Source organism: Vipera ursinii, assembly GCF_947247035.1.
Source record: "Vipera ursinii genome assembly, chromosome: Z".
In the NCBI taxonomy this organism is placed as follows: domain Eukaryota; kingdom Metazoa; phylum Chordata; class Lepidosauria; order Squamata; family Viperidae; genus Vipera; species Vipera ursinii.
Window position 1 is genome coordinate 5,151,537 of NC_139517.1, and position 21,397 is coordinate 5,172,933.

The window sequence follows — 21,397 nt, forward strand, 5'->3', positions numbered from 1 at the left end:
CAGAGTTCAAATTAATTTTACACAGCATTTCCATAACTTCCAACAAATATGTACTACAACAAATACAAGTAGTGGCCTTTTTTAAAGTAGTATATTTTCTATCACATTTTCAAAAAATAGTATCTGAATAGATTCAGGAGGTATCACTAATTTACTGTATGTATGTTTTGCTAAGAGAGATAATGCCAAATCTTTTTTTAAAAAAAATTCTTTATGTCAGTAATTGTTCAAATAGAGACTCCTTGTTCTTAAATTTTGTACATTTCATGTCAAGGACTTTGGAAAAATCAAAAGGTTATTTCTTCTCTCACAACTGGATACAACTCAAAAAATATAAGGCATAGATTACATCAAAAATCCTAAATTTATGAACAAAGAACTTTTAGTCATATAAAGGATTTTTGAAAGTCTGGGTAAGATTAGATAGAGAAAAAAATTCTTACGTTGGTATTTCATAAGGTTTTATAGAAGGGTTTTCACTAAATTTAATATCATAATGGTGGTAACCCATGTGAGATGCCATCCCACCAATGATGAGGTCACCAGGCTGATACCATTCATGTGGAACAAGGAAAGCATTACTCACAGGGCATCTCAGAGTAACTACTTTGTGCACCAAAAATATCAGAAAAAACATTTTCAAAATTTTGTTATTGTGAAAATGTTTTCCCTTCCAACCTATTGATCAGGAAGTACATATAATCCAATACTTTATATAAAGATTGATCCAAGGCTTAGTATATCTGATAATGCATGTAATGAGAAAATCTATCATTTTCTATTTGAAGATCCACATGAGTGCAAAATTGTATCTTGAACACCATCAGGATTTGAGCAGATACTCTGGCAAAGGAGAATAGAGGGTGGAAAACTGATGCAGAGTCTGACAGAGCCGTTATTACCCTTGTGCTAAACTCCCTGTGGTTCAAATGTTACTTTATATCCAATTTGATATCTTTATCATTGTTCAATATCATTCACTTCTATGTAACCTTTGGTATTTTTGCCTAGTTAAGAAAACATGGTGATTCCTCTAGGAGATAATTATTTTGTTATGATGAGATAATAATTGGCTAATGGTTCAACTTTTTTTTTAAATGAGCAAATGACAATGACAATAATGTAAGGGAGATTTATAATAAAATAGATGCTTAGTTGTTGAAAGTGTTTTTTGAAGCTATCACATTTATTTTCTACCACTTCTTCAAAAAATAGAATATGAACAGATCCAGCAGGTATCAGTGATTTATTGTGTGTATGTTTTGTGAGGAGTAACAATGCACACTTTAAAAAAAAATACCTTGAGTTCACTAAAAATCTTCAAAAGATTTCTTGCACTAAAGTTTCCTGCTTTAGCAAAATCTAAAGAAATATTACTTCTTCTCCCACAATTAGAAACATTTGAAAGACAGAGTGACTTACATTAGATATAAAGCCTACATTTATGTTGAAACACCTTTTACTCATTTCAGCAATTTTGGGGGAATTGGGTAATATTACAAAAAGGGAAAAAAAACCTCTTTGCATGATATCTCGTAAGGTTTTACAGAAACCTTTCTTCCCTATTACAGTATACACTTTTCTGTTCCAGCTACTAAAGTCAGTATCGTAAAATAGGGGTACTACTATTCTATCTTTGTGCTTCAATGCCCCCCTTTAATTGAAACTGGGGAAAAAGTACCTGATGGGAGTCCTAGGAGATGATCCATCCGTTGCCCCAGAAAACTGATTGTGCAGTTTCTATGTCATGATCCTGGTAATAAAGTACTGGGGCATCCCTTAGTTGACATTGGTTACTGTCTCTTATTGGGTATTGTAACCCTACAGAACCAAGTCTATAGCACAGTTGTGGTCTCTATGTGAGGAAAGGACTGCTTCATCCTTCCCAAAACATCTGTAAAATCTGTGTACTTAACTGGTACCTTAGCTTTCACCTACTTGGGGCTTTCTGCCAGTTACTGTAAAGGATCTGTTAATCTGCTGCTCGTATTTGGTTGGTAAGGTGGAGCTGGAGCTAGAGTTGCAGCCTGGGATTTGAAGTTACAGCCACCCTGATCCCAAGATGATCGGAAAGAGATGGTGGCTGGTGACACACAGGGTTAGCAGTTCTGTATGATGGGCTATTGCTAGACATTGAGGTGTCTAGAATGACTGTAGGGATTTGTAAAGTTTAACCACTGCAAAATCTTTAAAGTTGCTTCTTGCCCCAGAATCCACTAACCCTATAGTCCCTTATTCCAGTCCATGTGGTAGGTCAAGGCAGCATAACATTTCAACAATATACCTTGATTTGGATGGCTTTTGTTGTGTAGCGGGTTCTTTGGCGCAGGAATGAAGACGAGGCAAGTGAGTTCAGGAAAACTCATGGTTTATTGCTTGCAAGATCTGAACTGAGAATTGGGCTGTAACTAGCTGCAATATATAGTCTAGCCCCTAGGCGGCAGCCAATAGGTTTGAAGCAACCAATGTCACCTAGGGACAGCCAATAGCAGCACTGGAGACTTGCAGTCTGGGTTACTGGAGAGCCGTTAGCTGCTCCAGCAACCCACATGGTATTACCATTGAGCCCAATACATAACACCCCTCCCCTCTTAGATCAGTCAATATTGTAACACAATTTAGTCTTAATACAATTATCCAGATTCATTATCAAAACAATCCGAAATAATAGTAATAGAAAATAAACCCATATAGGTTACAAGGTTAACTTACAGCATCTGAATGAATAGGCTTCATTGACAGCACACTAGCCAGTTAACATCATAACTCCCAGTTTCTGTAGTACAGTGGCAAGTTGCAATACAACAACATTATAGATCTTTATTTTACAACATAATCAGGAAGATATGAAGGAGGCTTGTGTGCCCTAGTGGAAAGTCTTGGAGTTCCAGTCACTTTGTGGTCTACCAGCTTACCCAGTGGGCTGGATAGACCCATGTCCTTTGTTGCTCCTGAGTCAAGGGGATTAGATGCTCTCTGGCTAGCCTCTCCAGGTTGGCCCACCCCAGAGTCAGAGTGATCAGCAGAGTAGGCACAGCAGTTGCTGAAGTCCTGTTGGCTTGCTCCTTCAGGGGATCCATGTTGCATTCCTGGACTCCCCACTTCTCCATCTGGTTCCTCATCAGTTATGAAAGAAAAGTCCTGAGAGTCTAAGTGAGGACTAGGTTGGCTGCAAGTTTGAGAACATTGGGAGGGATTTATGATTCAGTCCTCACTTAGTGGCCATTCTGGAAACCGTTGTCTTAGTTGATCAATGTGGCATCTGACAACTCGCCCTCCCTCCAGCCCCACTTCATAAGATAGGGACCCAGATGTTTTGGTAATTTTACCAGGAACCCACAGATTCCCATGACCATAGTTCCTGGCCCAAGCCCATTTGCAGCCCCCTAGGGGGTTTTGGTCAAGAGGGTTTTGCTGCCACTCTATCTGGATGCAACCTGTCCAGTTTAGTGATCAATCACATCCCCCAATTCAGTTCTGCAGGACTTTTGCCTGTAGCAGTGCAGGGCGTAGAATGCTGGCAGAGTAGAAAATCTGCCAATCTGTGATGCCAGTCATCTGGCAAACAAATAAGATGGCCATTCTTCTGGATGCTTCACATCAAATTCTTGAAGTCTTCTGACCTTCGGCATTCTGTTTCTTGCTGGTTCCTGTGATTTCTTCCAATCCTGCTTCCCAGGCTCAGGGAATGAGTTCGCTGAACACGAGGTCGCTAGCATAGCTTGCTAGCTGACCTTGAGGGAGGAGGGGAAATCCCTTTTCCCTCCGGTGTGCACTGCCTTCCCCTCTAAGACTTCAGCTCTATCAGGGAAGCAGGATCCCACCTTCATCGCCAGTGTTGTGTGGTGGGTTCTTTGGCAAAGGAATGAAAACGAGGCAAGTGAGTTCAGGAAAACTCATGGTTTATTGCTTGCAAGATCTGAACTGAGAATTGGGCTGTAACTAGCTGTAATATATAGTCTAGCCCCTAGGCAGCAGCCAATAGGTTTGAAGCAACCATTGTCACCTAGGGACAGCCAATAGCAGCACTGGAGACTTGTAGTCTGGGTTGCTGGAGAGCTGTTAGCTGCTCCAGCAACCCACATGGTATTACCATTGAGCCCAATACATAACAGGGTTGATCTCTCTTTAATGTCTGAATATTCCCTTTTGTGAACTCTTGAGAGGGGGGCTGCTCCAGGTTCCCTAGTTCTGGCCTCTGTGTTCAGCACAGTGGTCTCCCATGCCTTGGCTGAGAGGCCTTTCTCCTTTCTGGAGGCTCTGGTTGGGCACATTCTCACTATATGCCCAGAATCTCTACAGTAAGAGAAACAAAGAAACAAACAACAACAACAAAACAGTGCCTCTCTCTTTCTTCAGCAAAAAGGGATCTCTTTATTTCTCCTATTTGAATGGGCTCCTCTCCCCGTGGCTCAGTCCTTTTCAGCAATAAGGGAGAGAAGGTTGAATAACTTCCAAACATGAGTTGATGATAATAGAAAGATGGGAGATTTGCTCCACTATCTGTTGATGTCCTTGCCTTATGAGTTTAGTGCCAATTGGTTCATTTAATCCACCACTAAACTGAGTAATTACAGTTGGATCATTCTAGTTGAGTTTTGCCTTGATTAATTTGTTTCAATCAGAATAGAGCTGGAAGGGATCTTGGAGGTCTTCTAGTCCAGCCCCCTGCTCAAGAAGGAGACCCTATACCACAAATCTCATCTTAAAAAGCTCCAGTGATGAAACAGCTCTAACTTCTGCCAGCAAGCTGTTCCATTGGTTAATTGTCTTCACTGTTAGGAAGTTTCTCCTTAATTCCAGGTTGCTTCTCTCCTGGATTAGTTTCTATCCATTGTTTCTTGCCCTGCTCTCTGGTACTTTGGAAAATAGTTTGACCCCCTCCTCTTAGTGGCAACCTCTCAAATACTGGAATATGAAATTCTAACAAAATGAAATTCAATGATGAAATAAGGTTCTACATTTAGGGAAGAATAACCAAATGCAAAGGTATAATGTTTGGTTCTGATAAGGTAAAGGTAAAGGTTCCCCACATATGGTGCTAGTTGTTTCTGACTCTAGGGGCCGGTGCTCATCTCCGTTTCAAAGCCGAAGAGCCAGCGCTTGTCCGAGGATGTCTCCATGGTCATGTGGCCAGCATGACTAGACTCCAAAGGTGCATGGAATGCTGTTACCTCCCCACCGTAGTGGTCCCTATTTTTCTACTTGCATTTTTATGTGTTTTCGAACTGCTAGGTTGGCAGAAGCTGGGACAAGTAACAGGTGCTCACTCTGCTACGCGGCACTCGGGATTTGACCCGCCAAACTGCCGATCTTCTGATCGACAAGCTCAGCATCCTAACCCACTGAGCCACCACATCCCTATGGTTCCTATAGATGAAGCCAATTAAAAGAACTTCAAGACAAAGATTTTTTCCTTAAAAAACATTTTATTCAGGAAACAAAGTATCTATACTTACATAGTAGAACCCAAGACTAAAGTTCCCTCCTCCCCGATACAATGTAACAAATTGCAATTCCATGAGCCATACATAGAATGAAGGCTACTGCTAAGTTTGTAAGCCGCCCTGAGTCTTCGGAGAAGGGCAGGATATAAATGGAATTAAAATAAAATAAATAAATAAATAAATAAAAGAGCCGAGGTTGCCTACACCTGGTATAGGTGATACCTTGCTCAATAGTAGTAACTGTGAGAGGGATCCTGGAGTCCTGGTGGACAATCACTTAAATATGAGCCAGTGGTGTGCTGTAGCTGTCAAAAAAGCCAACACAGTGCTAGGCTGTATTAACAGAAGGATAGAATCAAGATCACATGAAGTGTTATTACCACTTTGGAATGCCTTGGTAAGGCCACACATGTAATGCTGCATCTGTGATGTCTTGCCATCATCTCCTGTAAGTCTTACTGCCTGAGGTCAGCTATCATCATCCCACATAAGTTACCATCGAAAGAGGTCAACCATCACTGACCCATGTGCAGGGCTGCCAACTGTGACTGAACATCAGCATGCTACGTGCCCTTTCAAACAGAGGTGCCAATGTGAGAGACCTCTTGGATTGGCAGCCAGCCAAAGAGAGGGCCAGGAGGGCCCAGATTTTAGCGGTCCTTCTGGATGTGGCACGACATATAAAACTGGTAAACTATGTGGGACATCATGCCACCAATGATGAGAACAGGGGAAGTATCACTTGCAGAGTATTCCAGAGTAACACGTTTCTATCTTAATTAGGGTTGTACGTTCACTAAAATTTGGGCAACTTGCCCTGCCCATAGGGTTTTTTTGTCTGTCCATCTGTCTCTCCATTAGTCTCTCTCTCTCTCTCTCTCTCTCTCTCTGTCTCTCTCTCTCTCCTTTTCTACCTACATACTTATACTAATTTCTCTTTGTGAGTTGCTCCCTGTGGTTGAGGTCAGCCCAGCAAACAATGATGTAGACTTTGGCAACAATATGCATCCCAGTAAGGCAGCACTGAAGGACAAGATGGAGAAGACCTCCACAGCTACCATGGCTTTTCCTTTTGTGCTCAGAGAGGCTGGAAAGGAGGATATACAAACACTGCAAAAGACCAACATGATAAAGGTGATGATCTTGGCTTCATGAAAGCTATCAAGTAGTTTATGGGCAAGAAAATCCACCACAAAGCTCACAAGTGTGAAGATATCCATGTAGCCCAAGTCACAATATCTAAGTATATTTCACTGATCCATTGATTTAGTCACTTTGTTGAAGAATGAATTAAGATTTGTTTGGGATGACCTTTTTTTGATGAACCAATGTTGCTTGAGCTGGGGGCTGAACTAGACTTTCAAAGTCCCTTCCAACTCAGTTATTCTGTTATTCTGCTACAGGTTATCGTTTTTCAAGGTCTTCCCAGATTTTGATGTCAGGCTGATTGATTGATCTATAATTTCCTGGATCTATTTTTTGCTCTCCTTTTTTGATTAAGGACATCACAATGTCCTTAATCAAAAATCAATAGAAATGAAAAACGAGAGTACAAACAAAGGTAGTCATGGAAAATACAGATATAATAGCAATCTCAGAGCACCTAGAAAATAACTTGGCCTAGAAAGAGTGTTGAGCTTCTTTTTCTTTAAAAATCACTTACAACTCTAAGATTTAAATCAGTACTTTATGGTATGCATTTCCGTCTTTAGTCTTTCCCACTTTTCACAAAAGATCTCTGTACACAAAATAATATTCTGTTTTTAAATATTTGAATTATAGAGAAACCCAAATGAAAAAGGCCCAAATATCAGGTTCTTTCCCTGAAATTCTACTAAAAGCAATCTTTGATTTCGTGAAGAGGTGAAAATTGCACATAGATGTCTTCATTTCTATCAATAATTGATCAGCAACAGAAAATAGCTCTAGCTACTTTAATAGGTACTTCAATTCATTTTTCCATTTCATTAAAATATGAAATCAGGTTACCTAAATGAAATCCTTATGTAATTATGGTCATTAGGACTTCCTATTCTTGTTTGTTAGCAATTTCTCCTGGTGAGAAGGGTCACATGGCTTACTAATTTCTCTTAATGAGATTCTCCCTTTGGTTTAGTTCAGGCCGGAAAACAATGATGTAGCATTTTGGCAAGAATATGCATCCCAGTAATGCAGCACTGGAGGACAAGATGGAGAAGATCTCCACAGCTACCATGGCTTTTCCTTTTGTACTCAGATAGGCTGGAAAGAAGGAGATCCACACACTGCAAAAAGCCAACATGCTGAAGGTGATGAACTTGGCTTCATTGAAGCTGTCAGGTAATTTACGGGCAAGAAAAGCCACAATAAAGCTGGCAATGGCCAAGACACCCAGGTAGCCCAATACACAAAAAAATAAGAAAGCTGACCCCTCATTGCATTGTAAAATAATTTCTTGGAGCTGTGAGTGCATGTCCAACTCAGGGAATGGGGGAAATGTTGACAACCAAAGAATACAAATACATACTTGGAAAAAGGAGCAGGAAAGGACAGTAGAATAAGCCAATCTTTTCCCTAACCATCTTCTCATCTGAGATCCTGGTTTAGTGGCCATGAAAGCAAGAACCACAGTGATGGTTTTGGCCAACACGCTAGAAATAGCCACTGAGAACGTGGTACCAAAAGTTGATTGTCGGAGAAGGCAGATCACTTTACTGGGTTGGATGAGGAAGAACAAAGAAGATAGAAAACAGAGCAGAAGAGAGATAAGCAGGGTGTAGGTGAGGGACTGGTTGTTGGCTTTGACAATGGGAGTCTCCCTGTGCTTAATAAAAGTTCCAAGTACCCAAGATGTCAAGAAAAAGCAACCAAGAGCTGAAGAAGCTAAACCAATTCCCAAGGTTTCTTCAATAGTTAGAAACACCGTCCGTTTCAGGACACATCCATTCTTTTCTTTATTTGGATAATGATCTTCTGGACATTCAAAACAATCATCCATATCTAGGAAGAAAATCAAAGAAATTTGTTATCTGGGCATTCCAAATCAGTGAAACTCATTTGATTAATTGTATTCATCCTAAATTTGCTTAAGCGTAATGAAAATTGGTAGAATTCCTACGATACCATTTTGATTTGAAATCTTCCCTTCTAGACATGGAACACAGTCATAGCAGCAGAACTGATCCCCTTCAATCACTTTCTTTTGGTCCCCAGGGAAACAAGGGTCATTGCATCGAGAAAATGGAAGAACCTTACAATAAACAAAATAAATGTTTTGAAAAGGAGGGTTTTTAAAACAGTTTCTGATTTTTCTGATTTCACATGAAATGCACACCAAATATGCAACCATGGCTTTTACATTGTAATATCACTTTTGTCAATTTGAGGAATCCTTGATCATAAGCAACATTTGATAGAATATGCCATTGTTTATTTTAAAAAAACCCTCAGAAATTAGATTTCTAAAGAGACTATGTTCAATATGGGATCCTATAGTATTAAGGCATGGTGGATTCATTAATTCAATACCTGGTTAAAAGCTGGACTCCAGACAATCAAATCTTCATCCATGGATAATTCCTTCCCTTTTGAAGCTTGTAGATCAATCTTTCCAATTCTAACTCTCTGAAAGGATTTGTTTGTAAAAGTGATCAAATTGGTGATGTCGAATCCACCTGCTGCTTCCCCTTTCTCATTCAGGAACACTCTCTCCCCAGCTGAGTTGTTAAAAGAAATGCCTTGAAGAAATGGATGGAGCTAATTGAAAGAGAATGAAAGAAAGAGGTTGTTGAGAGCTATATAATAGAGTGGATAAAAGCATATTAAAATTTCATTGTCATTCTTCCAATTGCTATAACTATAATTAAATATGTGTGCTAAGAATTTGGATAATCAATATCGCATGATAATGTACACGTCCACACTATATACCTAATTTAATATTAATATAAGGAAAGGAAAGAATGAACTGTAGCAGAATGTAAAAAAGATTCTGGTTTTTTGTAACTTCCTTTAATTATGTTTTAGGTTCACTACTTAAAGAAATAATTCAAGATAAAATAAATAAATAATATTTCCTCATTGATATAAAGTTATTTGACAGTCTGAGGTCTGACTAATGTCCTTTAGCCTAATGTCCTTTAGAATCTGAGATCCAAACATTCCTCCACAGAGAGATGCAAGAAAGAGATTATTGTAAACATGTTTCATGTCTCATACTATGCATGCCACATCTAAAAAAGACCATTTTTATTTCATTCCTTTAATCCTCTGATAGAGATAGAAAGCTCAGCTTTTTACCCATGAAAAGTCCATGAGTCACACAAGGTTCTTGGGGAATTGATTGTTTTTGGAGAAGGCAATGACAAGTAATCTAAATTATCACTTTCATCTTGTGCAATGTATGATGATTTAGTCAATAATGTCTGCTGACAAATAAACCATACTTTATACAGTAGCTTCTCAATGACCAGAATAATAAGAGAAACTATTTTTTCTGTATCTATTTTAGACAGAACAGGATGTCAGAGTCAGAAGAGACCTGAAGGTCTTCTAATCCAACACCTTGCTCAAGGAAGAGACGCTCTATTATTTCAGATAAATTGCAGTCCTCCTCTTCTTAAAAATCTCCAGTGTTGGAGCATCCAAAACTTCTAAAGGCAAAGTATTCCACTAAATCATTGTTAATATTTCTCACCATCAGGAAATTCCAACTTATTTCTAAGTTGTTTTCTCAAGCTTGATTCCAAATGCAGATAATATTAAGACTTTACACAATGGGTTGAAAGTATAATTCTACGTCAAACTGTTTATTGAAATATAAGAAGTGTCCAGTGCAAAGGGAATACCTGCCAAGACTGGAGATGTGGAAGATCAGGATTTTTACACATCATAGTTTTTTTTCTATTGAAATGTAATGTGCATAGAGCTTGCAAAGCATGAGCCACAGCATGAACAGCATTGTAGATACTATAGCTTTGGCCAGTCATTTCCATTTCAAAGGCAGGTCCAGGAAGATCCTCTAGCTTCATCTCGCCAGTGCACAGCCTACTCTGTGTTTCATGTAATTCTGGTTTTTGAAATGAACAATCAAATAATTGTTCCCAAACTTCCTGAAGAAACTCATCTCTGTAGACTGAAAGAGGATTTACGGCCTGAAGAAATTCCTTGAAACCTACAACTGTTGTTGAATGAGCGGAGAATGAAATAGCCCCATGAAACATCTGGAGATCCCAACTGATTTGGAATCCTGATAATACAAAATCAATTTGTGCAGTCATGATCCACACCTTTCTCAGTAATGCAATTTCCTTCCTTTCAGGATCTGCTATAAATGTGACAATTCTTAGCCACATAATTGCCAATGCTCCTCCATAGACAAGAAATGCATTGGCTTTGCTATTTATCCAATTCCATGAAATAATTGAGATTGTTTCATAAATTTCTGGGAAGTCTTCCTGGTGTACTCGTGAAAGCCTTTGTATGAATGCGGAGCAGATTCCATTCTTTGCAAGTAAGGTCTGCATTTTCTGTAAGAAATTTTCTCCATTGTTGTTACCAACAGCAAAAATCCCAATCCAGGTCCACCTGAAAAGGTGAAGCAGTTGGATAATCCCAATGTACTGATGGTCCTCTTTTGGGACCATGAAATAAAGTGAAGAGAGCTTACTGTTCTCAAATTCCTCTTGGGCTAAGGAGCCATATGTCAGCTGCAAGAAAGTGGAGTAGTATTCTCTTGAGTTGTTAGATCAAATGTAATTTTCCTGATTTAGTTTTCATATAAAATATATCAAAGGAAGGAATTGTTTTTGTGAAATTCGTCTAAGTATAAATATGGAAAGGAATTTCTTGGAATTACTTCAAACACATATAATTGATCAATTCTTTTGATAGAAGCAAAGAATACTATGTTCAGGTTTTTCCTCACGTAGGGAAAGTCTACAGATATTCACTTCTGTATTTGGCATTGTAATTTCAAAATTGTGCTAACTAATAGACCTTAAGCAGGCAGAACATCTTTTTCCAAATCTAAGCTAATCTTAATGCTCCTTAATTATTTCATAACATTAAGAACAGAATGTAGAATTTTTCTGTTTAACCTTTTCACCACTTACTTGTGGAATCTTGAAGAATCTTGTAATTTCAGCAATATGAGATGATGTGACAAAATCCAATCCCCCAATAATAGCCACAAGATTCTTCTGGCTATCACACTTATAGTTAGGAACAAATTCATGGGATTTAAAAAGGAGGTCCAGAGTGGTGCGATAGGTCATCCTTGCACTGAGGTAACTGTCATAGATGTGGAACCCAAGAGTGGCATTTGGTAAGAATTGGGAGTCCTCATTGATCTCCTTCACAGCAAAGGCCAAGGCAAGGACATGTTGATGAAATTTGGTGATTATGCTACAAATAATTTAAATCCCCCATTGAATTTTTACAAGACTTTTAAGGTGGCATCATTTCTATATAAGTAAGAAACATCTTATGGTAGTAGGAAGACAATAGCTTTCCTAAAATGCTTAATAATTTGTTCAGAGTTCAAAACTATTTTACACAGCATTTCCATGACTTCCAATGAATGTGTACTACAACAAATACAAGTATTTTTCAAAGTAGTATATTTTCTATCACATTTTCAAAATATGGTATATGAATAGATTCAGGAGGTATCACTGATTTACTGTATGTATGTTTTGTTAAGAGAGATAATGCCAAATCTTTCTTTAAAAAATTCTTTATGTCAGTAATTGTTCAAATAGAGACTTCTTGATCTTAAATTTTGTACATTTCATGTCAAGGACTTTGGAAAAATCTAAAAGTTATTTTTTCTCTCACAACTGGATACAACTCAAAAAAAAATATTAGGCATAGATTACATCAAAAATCCTAAATTTATAAACAAAGAACTTTTATTCATATAAAGGACTTTTGAAAGTCTGAGTAAGATTTGATAGAGAAAAAAAATTCTTACATTGGTATTTCATAAGCTTTTATAGAAGGATTTTCCCTAAATTTAAATTCATAACGGTGGTAACCCATGTGAGATGCCATCCCACCAATGATTAAGTCACCAGGCTGATACCATTGATGTGGAACAAGGAAAGCATCACTTGCAGGGCATCGTAAAGTACCTACTTTGTGCACCAAAAATATCAGAAAAAACATTTTCATACTTTTGTTATTGTGAAAATGTTTTCCCTTCCAACCTATTGATCAGGAACTACATATAATCCAATACTTCATCTAAAGATTGATCCAAGGCTAATATCTGATAATTCACGTAATGAGAAAATCTATCGTTTTCTATTTGAAGATCCACATGAGTGCAAAATTGTATCTTGAACACCATCAGGATTTGAACAGATACTGTGGCAAAGGAGAATAGAGGGTAGAGAGCCGTTATCACCCTTGTGCTAAACTCCCTGCGGTTCCAATGTTATTTTATATCCAAGCTGATATCTTTATTGTTGTTGAATATCATTCACTTCTATGGAAACCTTGGTATTTTGGCCTAGTTAAGAAAACATGGTGATTCCTCTAGGAGATAATTATTTTGTTATGATGAGATAGTAATTGGCTAATGGTTCAACTATTTTTTTTTAAATGAGCAAATGACAAAGACAATAATTTAAGGGAGATTTATAATAAAATAGATGCTTAGTTGTTGAAAGTGTTTTTTGAAGCTATCACATTTATTTTCTACCACTTTTTGAAGAAATAGAATATGAACAGATCCAGCAGGTATCAGTGATTTATTGTGTGTATGTTTTGTGAGGAGTAACAATGCACACTTAAAAAAATACCTTGAGTTCACTAAAAATCTTCAAAAGATTTCTTGCACTAAAGTTTCCAGCTTTAGCAAAATGTAAAGAATATTACTTCTTCTCCCACAATTAGAAACATTTGAAAGACAGAGTGGCTTACATTAGATATAAAGCCTACATTTATGTTGAAACACCTTTTACTCATTTCAGCAATTTTGGGGGAATTGGGTAACATTACAAAAAGGGGAAAAAAAACCTCTTTGCATGATATCTCATAAGGTTTTACAGAAACCTTTCTTCCCTATTACAGTATACACTTTTCTGTTCCAGCTACTAAAGTCAGTATCCTAAAATTGGGGTACTACTATTCTAGCTTTGTGCTTCAATGCCCCCCTTAATTGAAACTGGGGAAAAAGTACCTGATGGGAGTCCTAGGAGATGATCCATCCGTTGCCCCAGAAAACTGATTGTGCAGTTTCTTTGACCCGCCAAACTGCCGATCTTCTGATCGACAAGCTCAGCATCCTAACCCACTGAGCCACCACATCCCTATGGTTCCTATAGATGAAGCCAATTAAAAGAACTTCAAGACAAAGATTTTTTCCTTAAAAAACATTTTATTCAGGAAACAAAGTATCTATACTTACATAGTAGAACCCAAGACTAAAGTTCCCTCCTCCCCGATACAATGTAACAAATTGCAATTCCATGAGCCATACATAGAATGAAGGCTACTGCTAAGTTTGTAAGCCGCCCTGAGTCTTCGGAGAAGGGCAGGATATAAATGGAATTAAAATAAAATAAATAAATAAATAAATAAAAGAGCCGAGGTTGCCTACACCTGGTATAGGTGATACCTTGCTCAATAGTAGTAACTGTGAGAGGGATCCTGGAGTCCTGGTGGACAATCACTTAAATATGAGCCAGTGGTGTGCTGTAGCTGTCAAAAAAGCCAACACAGTGCTAGGCTGTATTAACAGAAGGATAGAATCAAGATCACATGAAGTGTTATTACCACTTTGGAATGCCTTGGTAAGGCCACACATGTAATGCTGCATCTGTGATGTCTTGCCATCATCTCCTGTAAGTCTTACTGCCTGAGGTCAGCTATCATCATCCCACATAAGTTACCATCGAAAGAGGTCAACCATCACTGACCCATGTGCAGGGCTGCCAACTGTGACTGAACATCAGCATGCTACGTGCCCTTTCAAACAGAGGTGCCAATGTGAGAGACCTCTTGGATTGGCAGCCAGCCAAAGAGAGGGCCAGGAGGGCCCAGATTTTAGCGGTCCTTCTGGATGTGACACGACATATAAAACTGGTAAACTATGTGGGACATCATGCCACCAATGATGAGAACAGGGGAAGTATCACTTGCAGAGTATTCCAGAGTAACGTGTTTCCATCTTAATTAGGGTTGTACGTTCACTAAAATTTGGGCAACTTGCCCTGCCCATAGGGTTTTTTTGTCTGTCCGTCTGTCTCTCCATTAGTCTGTCTGTCTGTCTGTCTGTCTGTCTGTCTCTCTCTCTCTCTCTCTCTCTATCTATCTATCTATCTATCTACTTTTCTACCTACATACTTATACTAATTTCTCTTTGTGAGTTGCTCCCTGTGGTTGAGGTCAGCCCAGCAAACAATGATGTAGACTTTGGCAACAATATGCATCCCAGTAAGGCAGCACTGAAGGACAAGATGGAGAAGACCTCCACAGCTACCATGTTTTTTCCTTTTGTGCTCAGAGAGGCTGCAAAGGAGGATATACAAACACTGCAAAAGACCAACATGCTAAAGGTGATGATCTTGGCTTCATGAAAGCTATCAGGTAGTTTATGGGCAAGAAAATCGACCACAAAGCTCACAAGAGTGAAGATATCCATGTAGCCCAAGTCACAATATCTAAGTATATTTCACTGATCCATTGATTTAGTCACTTTGTTGAAGGATGAAATAAGATTTGTTTGGCATCACCTTTTTTGATGAACCCATGTTTCTTGAGCTGGGGGCTGAACTAGACTTTCAAAGTCCCTTCCAACTCAGTTATTCTGTTATTCTGCTACAGGTTATCGTTTTTCAAGGTCTTCCCAGATTTTGATGTCAGGCGGATTGATTGATCTATAATTTCCTGGATCTATTTTTTGCTCTCCTTTTTTTGATTAAGGACATCACAATGTCCTTAATCAAAAATCAATAGAAATGAAGAACGAGAGGAAAAACAAAGGTAGTCATGGAAAATATAGATATAATAGCAATCTCAGGGCACCTAGAAAATAACTTGGCCTAGAAAGAGTGTTGAGCTTCTTTTTCTTTAAAAATCACTTACAACTCTAAGATTTAGATCAGTACTTTATGGTATGCATTTCCGTCTTTAGTCTTTCCCACTTTTCACAAAAGATCTCTGTACACAAAATAATATTCTGTTTTTAAATATTTGAATTATAGAGAAACCCTAATGAAAAAGGCCCAAATATCAGGTTCTTTCCCTGAAATTCTACTAAAAGCAATCTTTGATTTCGTGAAGAGGTGAAAATTGCACATAGATGTCTTCATTCCTATCAATAATTGATCAGCAACAGAAAATAGCTCTAGCTACTTTAATAGGTACTTCAATTCATTTTTCCATTTCATTAAAATATGAAATCAGGTTACCTAAATGAAATCCTTATGTAATTATGGTCATTAGGACTTCCTATTCTTGTTTGTTAGCAATTTCTACTGGTGAGAAAGGTCACATGGCTTACTAATTTCTCTTAATGAGATTCTCCCTTTGGTTTAGTTCAGGCCGGAAAACAATGATGTAGCATTTTGGCAAGAATATGCATCCCAGTAATGCAGCACTGGAGGACAAGATGGAGAAGATCTCCACAGCTACCATGGCTTTTCCTTTTGTACTCAGATAGGCTGGAAAGAAGGAGATCCACACACTGCAAAAAGCCAACATGCTGAAGGTGATGAACTTGGCTTCATTGAAGCTGTCAGGTAATTTACGGGCAAGAAAAGCCACAATAAAGCTGGCAATGGCCAAGACACCCAGGTAGCCCAATACACAAAAAAATAAGAAAGCTGACCCCTCATTGCATTGTAAAATAATTTCTTGGAGCTGTGAGTGCATGTCCAACTCAGGGAATGGGGGAAATGTTGACAACCAAAGAATACAAATACATACTTGGAAAAAGGAGCAGGAAAGGACAGTAGAATAAGCCAATCTTTTCCCTAACCATCTTCTCATCTGAGATCCTGGTTTAGTGGCCATGAAAGCAAGAACCACAGTGATGGTTTTGGCCAACACGCTAGAAATAGCCACTGAGAACGTGGTACCAAAAGTTGATTGTCGGAGAAGGCAGATCACTTTACTGGGTTGGATGAGGAAGAACAAAGAAGATAGAAAACAGAGCAGAAGAGAGATAAGCAGGGTGTAGGTGATGGACTGGTTGTTGGCTTTGACAATGGGAGTCTCCCTGTGCTTAATAAAAATTCCAAGTACCCAAGATGTCAAGAAAAAGCAACCAAGAGCTGAAGAAGCTAAACCAATTCCCAAGGTTTCTTCAATAGTTAGAAACACCGTCCGTTTCAGGACACATCCATTCTTTTCTTTATTTGGATAATGATCTTCTGGACATTCAAAACAATCATCCATATCTAGGAAGAAAATCAAAGAAATTTGTTATCTGGGCATTCCAAATCAGTGAAACTCATTTGATTAATTGTATTCATCCTAAATTTGCTTAAGCGTAATGAAAATTGGTAGAATTCCTACGATACCATTTTGATTTGAAATCTTCCCTTCTAGACATGGAACACAGTCATAGCAGCAGAACTGATCCCCTTCAATCACTTTCTTTTGGTCCCCAGGGAAACAAGGGTCATTGCATCGAGATAATGGAAGAACCTTACAATAAACAAAATAAATGTTTTGAAAAGGAGGGTTTTTAAAACAGTTTCTGATTTTTCTGATTTCACATGAAATGCACACCAAATATGCAACCATGGCTTTTACATTGTAATATCACTTTTGTCAATTTGAGGAATCCTTGATCATAAGCAACATTTGATAGAATATGCCATTGTTTATTTTTAAAAAACCCTCAGAAATTAGATTTCTAAAGAGACTATGTTCAATATGGGATCCTATAGTATTAAGGCATGGTGGATTCATTAATTCAATACCTGGTTAAAAGCTGGACTCCAGACAATCAAATCTTCATCCATGGATAATTCCTTCCCTTTTGAAGCTTGTAGATCAATCTTTCCAATTCTAACTCTCTGAAAGGATTTGTTTGTAAAAGTGATCAAATTGGTGATGTCGAATCCACCTGCTGCTTCCCCTTTCTCATTCAGGAACACTCTCTCCCCAGCTGAGTTGTTAAAAGAAATGCCTTGAAGAAATGGATGGAGCTAATTGAAAGAGAATGAAAGAAAGAGGTTGTTGAGAGCTATATAATAGAGTGGATAAAAGCATATTAAAATTTCATTGTCATTCTTCCAATTGCTATAACTATAATTAAATATGTGTGCTAAGAATTTGGATAATCAATATCGCATGATAATGTACACGTCCACACTATATACCTAATTTAATATTAATATAAGGAAAGGAAAGAATGAACTGTAGCAGAATGTAAAAAAGATTCTGGTTTTTTGTAACTTCCTTTAATTATGTTTTAGGTTCACTACTTAAAGAAATAATTCAAGATAAAATAAATAAATAATATTTCCTCATTGATATAAAGTTATTTGACAGTCTGAGGTCTGACTAATGTCCTTTAGCCTAATGTCCTTTAGAATCTGAGATCCAAACATTCCTCCACAGAGAGATGCAAGAAAGAGATTATTGTAAACATGTTTCATGTCTCATACTATGCATGCCACATCTAAAAAAGACCATTTTTATTTCATTCCTTTAATCCTCTGATAGAGATAGAAAGCTCAGCTTTTTACCCATGAAAAGTCCATGAGTCACACAAGGTTCTTGGGGAATTGATTGTTTTTGGAGAAGGCAATGACAAGTAATCTAAATTATCACTTTCATCTTGTGCAATGTATGATGATTTAGTCAATAATGTCTGCTGACAAATAAACCATACTTTATACAGTAGCTTCTCAATGACCAGAATAATAAGAGAAACTATTTTTTCTGTATCTATTTTAGACAGAACAGGATGTCAGAGTCAGAAGAGACCTGAAGGTCTTCTAATCCAACACCTTGCTCAAGGAAGAGACGCTCTATTATTTCAGATAAATTGCAGTCCTCCTCTTCTTAAAAATCTCCAGTGTTGGAGCATCCAAAACTTCTAAAGGCAAAGTATTCCACTAAATCATTGTTAATATTTCTCACCATCAGGAAATTCCAACTTATTTCTAAGTTGTTTTCTCAAGCTTGATTCCAAATGCAGATAATATTAAGACTTTACACAATGGGTTGAAAGTATAATTCTACGTCAAACTGTTTATTGAAATATAAGAAGTGTCCAGTGCAAAGGGAATACCTGCCAAGACTGGAGATGTGGAAGATCAGGATTTTTACACATCATAGTTTTTTTTCTATTGAAATGTAATGTGCATAGAGCTTGCAAAGCATGAGCCACAGCATGAACAGCATTGTAGATACTATAGCTTTGGCCAGTCATTTCCATTTCAAAGGCAGGTCCAGGAAGATCCTCTAGCTTCATCTCGCCAGTGCACAGCCTACTCTGTGTTTCATGTAATTCTGGTTTTTGAAATGAACAATCAAATAATTGTTCCCAAACTTCCTGAAGAAACTCATCTCTGTAGACTGAAAGAGGATTTACGGCCTGAAGAAATTCCTTGAAACCTACAACTGTTGTTGAATGAGCGGAGAATGAAATAGCCCCATGAAACATCTGGAGATCCCAACTGATTTGGAATCCTGATAATACAAAATCAATTTGTGCAGTCATGATCCACACCTTTCTCAGTAATGCAATTTCCTTCCTTTCAGGATCTGCTATAAATGTGACAATTCTTAGCCACATAATTGCCAATGCTCCTCCATAGACAAGAAATGCATTGGCTTTGCTATTTATCCAATTCCATGAAATAATTGAGATTGTTTCATAAATTTCTGGGAAGTCTTCCTGGTGTACTCGTGAAAGCCTTTGTATGAATGCGGAGCAGATTCCATTCTTTGCAAGTAAGGTCTGCATTTTCTGTAAGAAATTTTCTCCATTGTTGTTACCAACAGCAAAAATCCCAATCCAGGTCCACCTGAAAAGGTGAAGCAGTTGGATAATCCCAATGTACTGATGGTCCTCTTTTGGGACCATGAAATAAAGTGAAGAGAGCTTACTGTTCTCAAATTCCTCTTGGGCTAAGGAGCCATATGTCAGCTGCAAGAAAGTGGAGTAGTATTCTCTTGAGTTGTTAGATCAAATGTAATTTTCCTGATTTAGTTTTCATATAAAATATATCAAAGGAAGGAATTGTTTTTGTGAAATTCGTCTAAGTATAAATATGGAAAGGAATTTCTTGGAATTACTTCAAACACATATAATTGATCAATTCTTTTGATAGAAGCAAAGAATACTATGTTCAGGTTTTTCCTCACGTAGGGAAAGTCTACAGATATTCACTTCTGTATTTGGCATTGTAATTTCAAAATTGTGCTAACTAATAGACCTTAAGCAGGTACAACATCTTTTTACAAACCTAAGCTAATCTTAATGCTCCTTAATTATTTCATAACAACACTTCACCACTTACTTGTGGAATCTTGAAGAATCTTGTAATTTCAGCAATATGAGATGATGTGACAAAATCCAATCCCCCAATAATAGCCACGAGAATCTTCTGGCTATCACATTTATAGTTAGGAACAAATTCATGGGATTTAAAAAGGAGGTCCAGAGTGGTGCGATAGGTCATCCTTGCACTGAGGTAACTGTCATAGATGTGGAACCCAAGAGTGGCATTAGGTAAGAATTGGGAGTCCTCATTGATCTCCTTCACAGCAAAGGCCAAGGCAAGGACGTGTTGATGAAATTTGGTGATTATGCTACAAATAATTTAAATCCCCCATTGAATTTTTACAAGACTTTTAAGGTGGCATCATTTCTATGTAAGTAAGAAACATCTTATGGTAGTAGGAAGACAATAGCTTTCCTAAAATGCTTAATAATTTGTTCAGAGTTCAAATTAATTTTACACAGCATTTCCATAACTTCCAGCAAATATGTACTATAACAAATACATGTAGTGGCTTTTTTCAAAGTTGTATATTTTCTATCACATTTTCAAAAAATAGTATATGAATAGATTCAGGAGGTATCACTGATTTACTGTATGTATGTTTTGCTAAGAGAGATAATGCCAAATCTTTTTTTAAAAAAATTCTTTATGTCAGTAATTGTTCAAATAGAGACTCCTTGTTCTTAAATTTTGTACATTTCATGTCAAGGACTTTGGAAAAATCTAAAGGTTATTTCTTCTCTCACAACTGGATACAACTCAAAAAATATAAGGCATAGATTACATCAAAAATCCTAAATTTATGAACAAAGAACTTTTAGTCATATAAAGGATTTTTGAAAGTCTGGGTAAGATTAGATAGAGAGAAAAATTCTTACGTTGGTATTTCATAAGGTTTTATAGAAGGGTTTTCACTAAATTTAATATCATAATGGTGGTAACCCATGTGAGATGCCATCCCACCAATGATGAGGTCACCAGGCTGATACCATTCATGTGGAACAAGGAAAGCATTACTCACAGGGCATCTCAGAGTAACTACTTTGTGCACCAAAAATATCAGAAAAAACATTTTCAAAATTTTGTTATTGTGAAAATGTTTTCCCTTCCAACCTATTGATCAGGAAGTACATATAATCCAATACTTTATCTAAAGATTGATCCAAGGCTTAGTATATCTGATAATGCATGTAATGAGAAAATCTATCATTTTCTATTTGAATATCCACATGAGTGCAAAATTGTATCTTGAACACCATCAGGATTTGAACAGATACTCTGGCAAAGGAGAATAGAGGGTGGAAAACTGATGCAGAGTCTTACAGAGCCGTTATTACCCTTCTGCTAAACTCCCTGCGGTTCCAATGTTACTTTATATCCAAGCTGATATCTTTATTGTTGTTGAATATAATTCACTTCTGTGGAAACTTTGGTATTTTTGCCTAGTTAAGAAAACATGGTGATTCCTCTAGGAGATAATTATTTTGTTATGATGAG

General features: G+C 37.5%; 2 protein-coding genes across 2 annotated transcripts; both read right to left on the bottom strand.

Annotated features, from left to right (window-relative positions):
• Window positions 1–7,527: 7,527 nt before the first annotated feature.
• On the bottom strand, window positions 7,528–12,479 carry LOC310649933 (vomeronasal type-2 receptor 26-like; the record flags this gene model as incomplete). The annotated part of the gene is made up of 6 exons (XM_083378763.1): window positions 7,528–8,426; window positions 8,550–8,676; window positions 8,955–9,182; window positions 10,274–11,134; window positions 11,540–11,831; window positions 12,400–12,479. The coding sequence occupies 6 exons, from the start codon at window positions 12,477–12,479 to the stop codon at window positions 7,528–7,530; spliced, it is 2,487 nt and encodes an 828-aa protein (XP_083234889.1).
• Window positions 12,480–15,935: 3,456 nt separating this feature from the next.
• On the bottom strand, window positions 15,936–20,858 carry LOC310649934 (vomeronasal type-2 receptor 26-like; the record flags this gene model as incomplete). Its single annotated transcript, XM_083378764.1, has 6 exons — window positions 15,936–16,834; window positions 16,958–17,084; window positions 17,363–17,590; window positions 18,682–19,542; window positions 19,916–20,207; window positions 20,779–20,858. 6 exons carry the CDS (start codon window positions 20,856–20,858, stop codon window positions 15,936–15,938), a joined length of 2,487 nt encoding a protein of 828 aa, XP_083234890.1.
• Between the last annotated feature and the right edge of the window lie 539 nt (window positions 20,859–21,397).